The 11,836-nt window shown below is 44.3% G+C and overlaps 1 protein-coding gene across 2 annotated transcripts in view; it reads left to right on the plus strand.

Annotated features, from left to right (window-relative positions):
* Tnr (tenascin R) overlaps positions 1 to 7,523 on the plus strand; it is a 75,124-nt gene extending 67,601 nt beyond the window's left edge. For both annotated transcript variants that reach the window (XM_052200407.1, XM_052200408.1), the window contains 3 exons: positions 1,663 to 1,824; positions 6,041 to 6,204; positions 6,869 to 7,523. In XM_052200407.1, the coding sequence (XP_052056367.1) occupies positions 1,663 to 1,824; positions 6,041 to 6,204; positions 6,869 to 6,988 (446 nt within the window). In that variant the 3' untranslated portion in view covers positions 6,989 to 7,523. The remainder of the gene's footprint in view (positions 1 to 1,662; positions 1,825 to 6,040; positions 6,205 to 6,868) is intronic.
* Positions 7,524 to 11,836: the final 4,313 nt, after the last annotated feature.

Consider the following 11,836-nt stretch of genomic DNA (forward strand, 5'->3'; position numbering starts at 1 on the left):
TCCTGTGAGCTGCCCTCATTTAAGCAAGGAGGCTAGACTTCTGTGCCTCCACTTTAGTCATTGATCAGCGTCTACTCCAAGGCATGAGGAGAAGGAAGGAGTGACTCTCATTTAGTCGGGGAAATAAACCATCCAAGAGGCTGCCAGTGAGTGACTCGCATTTCTAGTAGTGGTTGGGTTCTCTAGCTAATGGCATCCAGGCACAACAGCACCAGCAAATATTACATCTGCCCAAGTCAGGGACAGGCTGTGGGTCAGCAGCTCCACAAACAACATTTGACGGCCTTCTGTTTGCAATCAAGTTAAAGTCTTAAATCTTAAGCAGGTAAAGGAACCAAAGACCTGGGCTTTGGTCACCCACTTCACTCTCTGAAATTCCTCCCTTAAAATGGAGAGGGAGGTTTAAATGAACTCTAAATTTCTTTATACTTATACCATGTTTTACTTCTAAATCGTGGTACACTAAGACAGGTAGCGGATGACACACAAAAGAAAAAGCTCTAACTTAACTAAGCAGATAGAAATATGGAAGGATTGGTGTCCTCAGCAACACAAGGTCAGTGGGTCAGAGTTTAGGTAAATAGGTCAAAATCACAGAAAATAGATATGAAAAAGATATCATCAAGGGTATCTAGGCTCTGCCTGAACTCTTGACTTACAGGATTTTGTACCTTATAAGAATTTATTGACTCAAGGCCTGGGATGCTTAGAAGGCAAGTGAGTGGAGGTTTAGAAAGACTAGGGAAGAACCAGCAGTGGTGGATAAAGATTTAGCATATGATGATGCAAAAAAGATCTGGAGTTAGGAGACAAAAAGCAACAGAGATGCTTCCTAACTTATGATAGGGGGCTACATTCTAATAAACTTATCTTCGGTGGAAACTATCACTAAGCTAAATGAGTGTTTAACACACTGACCTACCAAACTGTGTAGGTTAGCTTCACAGTACTGTGCATAGTGTGGCTGTTTGCCTTGTGTTCACATTAAAATATTGTAAATTCATAAGTCCAATTATAAACTCAAGATATAAACTCATAAATTTATTTCTCTGACCCATCTTTGTGGACCCCAGGAACCCTGGACAGAAAGGAAGGGTCGCACAATGCGAGGTGGACTGAGCCCTCTCTGCACACTGCTAGGAAACCAACCCTACTGTGTCTGGGTATCTTGGGTGCTCTGACCCCATGTTTCTACCTGTTTCTCCTTACAACTCAAACCAAAAGAATCATATCTTTTTCAAGGATTCTTAAACTTTTGCAACTATAACTGGTAGGAGAGGACTGTAGGGAAAAGGGTCAAGAAATTTGAGCTTTAGGGCTTGTCAGTTACCAGGTCAAGATTAGGTGACCTATCCATTCAGGAGACTTGGAATCAATTTCTTGGGACTTTTTATTATCTGGGGAATTATAGTAGTGATGTCATCTGAAAAATTATAATAGTGATATCATCTGTTCCAATGTTGTCTGAGGTGGCACTCCTCAGTAGAGTTGCGGTACTCAGAGGAGGAGATTCGGAGTCTGGCAGGATCTGCTTGACACCAGTCCAAAAAGTGGAGGGCAGAACAGTGTGGATGGTCTGCTCCTACTCTATAGCCTGTGTTTCTATCCCATTCCCAAAGCTACTGGGGCAAGACTCGGTAAACAGTCTGTACTTCTCCACAGGGCTAGACAACATCCACAGGATAACAGCTCAGGGCCGCTACGAACTGCGTGTGGATATGCGGGATGGACAGGAAGCAGTCTTTGCCTATTATGACAAGTTCACTGTGGAGGACAGCAGAAGCCTATACAAGCTCCGCATAGGAGGCTACAATGGCACTGCAGGTACTTGTGGGCACTGTGCTGACCTCAGGAGCATTGGGTGTGTATTCCAGTTCTAAGCTGCAACAGAACCAGTAGAATTCGTAGAGTTCATGAGCTAGCTACGAGCCAGGAAGGAGGCATGGCCGACTGGGTCACTGGCTCTGATCCTGCCTATCCATTCAGAAGTCTTGGAATCAATTTTTTGAGGCTTTACTTTTATCATGTGGAGAATTACAGTAGTGATGTCATCTGCTAAATTATGATGATGATGTCATCCGCTATGTTATAATAGTGTTATCTATCCCATTTTACAGATAAGTCAGAAAAGTTGCTGTAAGGGCAATAAGTGAGTATGTCTGAAAAGTTTGCTTGAAAATAATGCAGGGTGAGAGCAAAGGGTTGCCTATTTTACCAAATTAACCAGAGTGGACTCCCATTTGGTGAGGATGGCAGAACTGTTTGTCATCTTAGTAGACATCTCCTTGCAATGGCAGCTGGAAAAATAACCTTTGAACTAATGAAACAGTTCATAGTCTCCATTCTTTGAGCTGCCCCTCCCCCATCAAAACATCAGCAGTCGTCATAGAACCCCATGAAGGAGCAGAGGACATTGCTTAAATGCCTCTCACTGCCCATGTTGCCTTTTGTTCTACCAAATGAACCATATACCTGGTTGGGTTCTCAGTGGATTATAGGGCATTTTTACCAAGCAGAACCAACATCTGTTTCAGCTCTGTGTACTCCCAGTTTCATGAGAACACACCACCGAGCTTTTGGCTAATGTGCTCTATTAGAGTACCTTCCATGAAGCCTGTTGTGTGAGGGATGCTACTGTTTGGTACATGAAGTTACTGGACATTTCATTTCTCCAATTTTAAAGCTAAAGGCTGGTGTTTAATTTTAGCAGCATTTCCTATGACTCTTGGAATTAAAATGAACATCAAGGTGTTACCCTTCCAATTACTACATCTGCTCCATTATTTCCTTTCTCAGCCAGATATTGTTATTCTAAAGGGAAGACATGCTTATCTTTGTTATTGTTCACAGTTGAGTCATTCACAGCGGCAATCAGAGGAGCCTGAAGAGCCCCAACAAAAAGGTCCAATTTGCCACACTTTGAGCATAAAACAGCCATTGAAATGGACATTAAACAAGATGTCAGACTAAATCATTTCAAAACTAAATGGATACTATTCACTCCCTAGAATTAGAATTGTGTAGAGAAAAGGCTTTCATCTTTCTCCTACGGGAGAGAAACAAGCTCACCTACCACAGTTTCTGTCCCCCTCATTTCCCCCTCTTTGTCCTTCTCTGTCCAATCCCACATGTTCTCTGCCTACCTTGGGGCCAGCCCTCTTCCCCAGACCAGTCTCTTGTTGCACCCCACAGAGGACAGAACCATTAGACTGCATTCTTCTCCCTGTGTTAGAGGCCACTGTGCCTGGAGCTTGGTTAACCAGTCGTGAATATTCAATATTCATCTATCACCTTACATATTCAGTTCATCTTCCTCAGTAAGTAAAACCCTGGGTTTATTTAGGTTACCCCATCTCTAGGCAACTACACACCGTTCAAATTAGAAAGAAAACCATGCCCTCCTGGCTGGCATTTGTAATGGTTCCCAGTTATTCTAGCTGTACCACTCCTCCCGACCTCACTGGCAACCAGCCACCCCAGGGCTTCCAATCCAACTACAGACCTTTACTCCCCACTTCTGAAGGCCCCAAACCTCCAAGACTCTAAATAGAACTCTTCTGGGATTCAAACAGACTTCTAAACTGTGTCCTCAATAAGGGCAGACCAATACTCACTGTTCTGGTTTTAGTGCAGCTAACAAGAACACGAAAGATGCACTCTGTAAGAGTAACTACCTAGTTTAAAGAAAACACCAGGAAATGGTTCTCTGCACTATAAATGGCACTCTTAGATTAAGGATATCCATTAGGAGGGTATCTGGGGTGTATCCTTGAAATCAACCTATCTGACTGAAACAACTGAAAACATCTTCTGGATGAGAAGTGCCACAAGAACAAGACTCAGTGGAAGAAGAAGGCTTGGTGCGTTACTCTCTCTCTCTTGGGCCAACTGAATGGCTAGAAGGATCAGGAGCTAAGGGCAGTGACACACACCTATAATTACAGCATATGAAAGGCTGAGATGGAAGGATTGAGCATCAAAGTTAACCTATAGCAAGGTGAAGTAGAAAGGGAGAGAGAGGCAATGAGGTAAGAAAGCAGGAAGAGGAGGTAAAGGATGGTGGAGAGAAGGGGAAGAGGGAGAAAGGGAAGGAGGAATGGAGGGGGAGAAGGAGGGGGAGGGAAGAACAGAAATGGGGAAAGGAAGAGAAAGAAAGAGAAGATTAATTCCAGAAAGTCTTGACACTGAAAAAGAATTTAGTCTTTGCATGGCCGAAGGCCTTGTAATTTCAAAATGGCATAATGGGATTTGGGTTTTAGAAAGATCACTAGGACAGCTCCAAGCAAGATAAAGAAAATCTGAGTGAAGAACAGAGACCACCTGGTGCTGCTGTATTAATCCTGATAGGAGATAGCAGGAGTCCTTGCTAATGTCAGAGCTATGACAAAGGTCGGAATCCGAACAGGTGGCTCGAGAGTGAACACCCAGACTTAGTTCATGTCTGGAATATGTGCAGTAGATGGGTGAGGCAGAAATGTTGAGGGAGGGTACAAAGACCAAGAGGACCATGTCTGAAACAATCAGTTGGCAACATCAAAGCAGAAGCCAGAAATAATTGTTGGGAGAACAATGAGGGCACATTCTGGTTTGCAGAAGGCGAGGTGATAACAATGCAGGTAGACACAGCACACTCAGTGGATAATGATTAAGGCACAGGTTGTTGGAGAGTAAAACTGATCTGAAATACTTAAGGTAATGGGTATGAGCATGACTTGAGGTAAAAGAGATGAAAATGATATTTAGGACGGGGAAAGTAAGGCATCTTTTCTACCCCTTTCAAGCAGAAATAGATAGCAAAAAGTGTTTCAGTTGGTGGGATAGGCTCGGGACGGGCATATCAGAATCCTTCAAAACTATAAAGAGATGAAAATGGTCTGAAGCACTGCCTCAGGACTCTCCTGGGTGGTGAAGGCTTCCCTGTGAGACTGACTAGAGTTCAGTGGATGCAGTGGAAGTGCTGAGTGGATCCCAGGGGCATAACTTGGAAGCCATAGAATCAGAACAGTGTCCCTATTAGGGAAAAGCAACCTTAGCCATAGTGAGTATCACTTTCATTCGATAAATAATGTGAGTTCCCCTCCCAGTATCTCTAACAAATCCTGCCAAAGGCTTCAGCTGAATTACTGTTAGTGCATGATAGTCCGACCTCTCACAGCAAACCCTGAGTTCACCTGAGTCACTGCATAACACCCCTGACAAGAGAGCACCTAGTCCCCTTTGTCTTTGAGAAAGAAAACCTCACCACAGGGTTAGGCAGCCTATCTTGTAGTATTAGGCAATTTTTCTTTTCCTATTTAGCTAAAATTTTCCCCTTTACAGTCTCTCTGTATTTATCCTTCCACTTCCCCACAAGGTTTAGATATGTGTTCTTCTTTTTCAGTAGCTCCTCACACAGTTGGCAAAAGTGACCATAGAAGCTTTCTCTTTAGCTAAGCCTACTTCCTCCTAAGATACAGTCCATTTTGTTACCCACATCTTATTTGACATGGTTATGACATTCCTGTCACCCTGTTTCTTGTCGATTGATACTCGGGCTGCTATTGTTTCTCTTCATGGGCAGACCCAAGTTCTAAGTGTGGGGTACTGGGTGTAGGCTGATCAGGGGCAGCAAGCACAGGGGAAAGGCAGGAATAACTTACACAGTGAGATCCACACGGATCCAAGGTGTCATCATGGTGTCTCATTGTCTCCAGTAGATACAATGGGAACGTGGGTGTCCTGTGTCCCAGAAAGGCCCAGGATGAAATAAACAGAGGCATTAGATGGAGCTGTCTGGTAAAGTTCTCAGCAAATGTTCAGTGCTGATTAGAGTGGCAAACATAGAAGCAGTGCCTCCCTCCCCTCCCCCTCCCCCTCCCCTTCCCTCTCCCCCTCCTCCTACTCCTACCCCTTGAGGCAATATGGAGGCAAAGGTCAGCATAGCCATGCTGCAGCTCAGAAGGAACCAGGGAGGTGAGGCAGGCTTCCATGTGAAAACCAGATGTCCACATCAAATGGAACAGCTTCCAGAAAAGTTTTGTTTTCCTTTTTGTTTTTGCAGGAGACTCCCTCAGCTATCACCAGGGACGTCCATTCTCTACCGAGGACAGAGACAACGACGTTGCAGTCACCAACTGTGCCATGTCATACAAGGGTGCTTGGTGGTATAAGAACTGCCACCGGACCAACCTCAATGGGAGATATGGGGAATCCAGGCACAGTCAGGTAGGCCATGCTCTCACTGTGGGCAAAGTGGCGGGACACACAGAACCCAGGCCTGCAGTCAAAGTTTCCTGTTTAAAAAGACGTGCTCTGGGGCTGAATAAAGACCATTCAAGGAGCTTTTTGTGGGAGGAGCTCATCAATTCATCATAGGCTTACGGTCACACTAACAAGGGGCCCAGAAGGGAAGAGGTCAGAAACCTAAGTAATCTAGGCTATTTCCCCAAGAGACTGCAAACCCACAGTCTGGGCTCAGTGACAAGGAAGCAGCTGAAAAACACTCAGGCTGACCTCAGGTGGAAACCACCTGAGTCCCCTCATCATGAATGAGCTGCCCACAATTCCACTATTCAAAACGCTTCCACCTAGTTGGGATTTTGACATTCACCACAGTCCCCTACTACCAGAAACTCCTTAAGGCAAATCATGAAACTGGTCATAAGAAAGGACCCACAACTTGCCTTTTATAAAGACATGGGCCTTTGTAAAGGGGATGCTGGAACGAGACTCTGCTCTCTCCACCATACCGGGAACCCTGTCATGAGCCTCTTGTTAACTGAAAACAGCTAAACTCCTAAGTGAATCCCTCGACCCAGTCATTCTTTTCAAGCTTGGTGCTCTGCTTTGGGAGAAGGTAATCTGACATGTTCATCTTTCTCACACTCAGGGGATCAACTGGTACCATTGGAAAGGCCATGAATTCTCCATCCCCTTTGTAGAAATGAAGATGAGGCCCTACATCCATCGTCTCACAGCCGGGAGGAAACGGCGAGCCTTGAAATTCTGAGCACTGGGCAGCCAGCCACCAGCCAAATGATCTTTTCTGTCATTTGTTTGTATTTTATAATCTGAGACAAGGGGGGAGGGGCAACAGTAATGTGCTTCACAACATATTCAGACTATCTGAAGGAAGCAGGGATCAGTTAGGTACCATCTCCTCCTAGTTTCTGCTGCCTTGGAGCCTGACTCTCAAGCTACATGCTCCCTGCTAACCAGTCCTGCCTGATCACCCCCTCTTTTCTCACAGAGGAGGAAAACTGGGGAGTTACAAAAAAAAAAGAAAAAGAAGAAGCAGGTCATGAAGTACAGATCACTGTGGTGATGGGCACACACACACAATTTTCTCTACTCCCTCTTCTGAGATACTTTCCAACTTCTAAGTAATAGTAATCTGGTCACCACTGAGTGTAGCCAGGTGACCACACCATCCCAGAAAAGCTTCAACAAGAAAGCTTGGCCAATCTTCTCTTAAGAGGGAAGATACCCACCACACCCTGGCGCAACAGCCCAAGTTCATTGCAATGAGCTAAAGATTCTCACATTCTGACAGTTAACTTTTAGGAGGTGTGGCCTCTCTTCCAGCCCCACTCCCTTTTTACTTCTATCCCCTAGATCCTAGAGACCTACCAACCTAACCATTGTCTAGAACTCCAGTTACCAAAGCTGTCTGAACCTGGCCCTGGCTCATACAATCGCTGTGCTCTGTGTGTCATAAGCCATTGCCATAGAATAACTTTCTTTGGTGGTGAAAATTGGGGAAGAGTATTGTTTCTAGCAAGTTTGCATCAGACATTGACGAAGGACAGGAGTGGAAGTGAGGGCACCTACCAGGGAGTGTGTAGGTCTGATTGGAAACTGACTTTGATTAGTGTTGTCTTGGGCATTTATAATCTGATTTACCATGGATTCCTTTCCCTGATTCCTAGCTGAAAGTCTAGTTCTGTGACCAGCCAGGCTATCCTCAGTGCAAGTTGCTTCATAAGAATCAGGGAGGAAAGTTATATGAGCCATTTCCCTGACTGATTACACTGGGAGGAGACAGAATGTTTGTCCTAGTCTCTTGTTGTTTGCTTTGATCCTGTAGTAAGCAGAACTAACCCTCTCAATGAGGTAAGATCATGAGAAACATTTTCCATCTCCCTCTGTTATCCTGCTTTGAGAAGAAGAATGAAAAATGCCAGAGGAAATTGCATTTAGAACTCCAAAGGTGAGAGGAGTGATCTCCCGAACCCCACATGATTTGATTTTTAAGCCCTGGAGAACTGGAGGCTATAAAAGCCATGACCTTTCAGCTTCTCCTCCAATAAAAAACCAGCAAGTCTTCCCTGCAGCATCTGCCCAAACTGTGCCAAGTTTCTCAGCTGCCTTCTCCCTCTCTCACTGTCCTCTCCCATCTCTGAGGGCCTAGTATGTGCTAATAGGGCCCATGGCTACTGCCTGGGACATCTTATACCTGTGCCAACCAGTTACTGAATAAGTTGGCATCTTGAAATGGAAATAGCCACCATCTAACCAAGCTTTGAGCCAGAAGCAACAGTCCTCCCGGGCTAGTGATCACCTGCTTAGCATCTTGACATTGGAGTTAGCTTGCCATTTTTCTGTAGCCTTCCCCCATCTTTCTGATGCAGAATCACTGACATACTCAAGCCAAACACACAGGTGGAGTTTTCACTTTTTAATCCACCATGGACTTCAAGCAGCTAAGAGGAGGAGGAAGAGAGGAAAGCCTATATGTTATGTGAGATTTAACTAGATGTGGGCCAACCATGCAGAACTGGAGGTAAGCACGCTCAAAGAGGGACTTGAAGGGTGTGATACAGGGCCACTTCTGCCACCATGACAGTTAGAAGCCTTGATAGATTTGTTCACATCTCTGGGCCTTGGTTTGCTCACCCAATTGAATCAGAGTTTAGACCAAAAGTATTTCTCGTGTCCCTTTAGATTAAGTAGTCAATAATGTTAACCTGTGATAGGAAAGCATAATCAAAGTTGGCCTTGATTCATCACAATTAAGGAAAAGCCAGAATCTTTATGAAGGAGATGGGGAAAGGGAAGAAAAGAACGAAAGGAGGAAGGAGACTGACTCAGAACTCTCTGCCTCTCATAGACACACACATACATACACACACACACACACACACACACACACACACACACATACACACACACACCAAAAAAAAAAAAAAAAAAAAACAATGCCAAAAGAAGCTGAAGCCATTATGAAAGGAGAGCCAAGGACAGGGGTGTGTCTGAACTGCCCACCTCATCAAAGGAGCTGAAATGGAACAAGACTTTGTGTCATCACTTCCAGGAAAAATCAAGAAACATCAATGGAAATCTAGACCTGATTTTCATGGGAACTATTTTATCCCGTGGAACATTTTTTATAAATAGTATCAGCCGCATCGCCTAGATTCATTTAAAGGAATTTTAAAGTAAAGAAGAGACTTTAAAGATCAGTTCATCCAACCTTCTGTAAAAGGGTTTAGAGATCCCTTTTGTTAAGTAGAGTGAGCACCCCCAAACTCTATGTGTTGAAGAAACTGTCTTCTCAAGATCCACAGGGAACTTAACTCAAAGCTCCTGAACTTGACTGGCTTAACTTCTTCGCTGGGCTTCTTAACTGGTGCCACTTTTTAATCTGCTCCTTCTCACACCTGGTTTTGTCCCTGAGAAGCAGGCAGCACTACTTAACACCCATCCTAATCACCCAAGGGACTCAAAATGACTAGAATGGGGCCCTAAGATGGTGTAACTGCAGACACATTAGAAAGTACACTTACACAAAAACCCAAACAACAATAACAGTAACAACCAATCACCAGAGACTGCCATGGGTTCACTGCCAAGAATCCAGAGCCAGGCCACACTTCCTCTTTGCATGCCCCATCATAGAAACATTGTTTCTATACTGAATTCTCATTTTCCCATGGCTACTTCTGGAAGGGGAAGACATTAATTGTGAAGACTCTTTGTTAGGGATGACAACCCTGTAGAAAGTGTAGTGCCAACTTAATGGGTAAAGGGGGACTTGGTAAGAGGGGCAATGTGATGCTCTCAGCTCCCAGATGCCCACTGAATCTCAAGGAGGGCAGGAAGCAGCTTAGTTATTATGGTTCTGGTAACCTCATACCAAACCAGGGCCCAGAACCCATTTACACAGGAGACTGATTAGTAAAAGAACAGTACCAGGGCAGTAGAGACATTCAAACAAGCAAGCCCCCAGTTATCTAAATATCCCCTTCTCCCAGCTACCAACAACCTATCTCTAAAGAGGTGAGATTCACCCCTAATATCCTTGTTGCCTTCCACTGGAGAGTCAATCAGTTCCTCTAGATAGAAAACTCTCATTTCAAAGGCAATTTAAAGGACCACAGTTGCCTTGCCAATAAACTCAATGCCTATACAAACTGTCCTAAACACATCTTTACCTTTAAAATCTAGTATCAGGAGAAAGATATAGATTATGGGACAAGAGGTCATTATAGAATCTTTTCAATGACTTTTTCAAAGCATCCATTGAGAAAGGTTTGATGAGTTCCCTTTTGTCCTTTTCTTTGAAGAAAATAAAAATGGGATTTGTGAGAGTCATGGACATTTGAAAACACCCCTGGAGCCATGGCCTTTTCTTTTTCTCCCCCCTAGGATTTCTGGAGGGGGAAAAGCACCTCCACAGAATACATGCTTTTCTATCCATTGCTTGATAATCACCAGACTCCTATTGGATTTAACTCCTGAACTGCATTTCTGTCCCTCTGAAGAGGGAGAGGGGAGACCATTTGTCACCTCTGTTTACATCCTACTGTCTACTCTGAAATATCCATACGAAGGACTCATATCCAAATAAGTCCTAGGGTAGATGAGAGAAAGCTTAGCTTACCTCAAACTTGCTGAGGCTACACAAAGATGCTTGGTTCTCGTCCATCCTCCCTGGGTGGTGACTTTCATTCAAATAACTAAGCAGGGCAGATTCTCTCCTCTGGGGAAAAGGGAACAGAGCTGGCATCTGGGCCGAGGCTTATAGATTCTTTTTTATTATCGCACTGCACCCTCAGAACAAATTTCTGAAGTCCTTTGACTTAACTGCTTCCCTCTAAGCCTTTGCTTCTTCCACACCCCAACTCTCCCATATGCATCTCTCCTAATAATACTACAGCATTTTGACACTGCCAGGCAAAATGAGAACGCACATAATGAATGAAAACTGCTCAGATTACAGAGAGAAAACAACTCCGATAGGAAGAGACATCACAGGGACAAGAGGAGGCTTCTGCTTTCAGAGGAAGTGTGTGTGTGTGTGTGTGTGTGTGTGTGTGTGTGTGTGTGTGTGTGTGTGTGTGTGTGTGTGTTGGTGCAGATGAGGGTCCCTTTGGAAAGAGTGGCTTTGGTTCAGACTAACTAAATCCACATTGGATTTAGTTAAACCAGTTTTGTCTTCTTTGAGATCTGAGAAAATAGCTAGGATGAGGGGAAAAAAAGTAAGTTAAATAAAAGAAACTGATGGAATCTTATAAAATAAAAGCAAGCCTGGGAGATGGCCCTACAGTGGAAACACAGAAACAACATTTGAGTGACCACAGCTAAGGCATCAGCATTGGCTTCTCATATTCTGGCCTCAGATAAAGTGTCTATGCACTCGCCCCTTCGCCTGAGATACGAGACCACCAGCAGCCTTACCGTGCAGAACAGGGAGGACTTTCTTTGCTGATTGACCAAATCTTGCCTCAACCTCACCTTTCCTTTCCCAGCTAGCACAGCCTAGTTTGTCATCTCAAGCATTTCTGATTTATTTTTTAAGGTCACTCTTCACTCAAAGCATGACTTCATTGCACCTGCAGCATTTCATTGTCCAAAT

The sequence above is a fragment of the Apodemus sylvaticus genome, chromosome 12 (assembly GCF_947179515.1).
Source record: "Apodemus sylvaticus chromosome 12, mApoSyl1.1, whole genome shotgun sequence".
Taxonomy (NCBI): Eukaryota; Metazoa; Chordata; class Mammalia; order Rodentia; family Muridae; genus Apodemus; species Apodemus sylvaticus.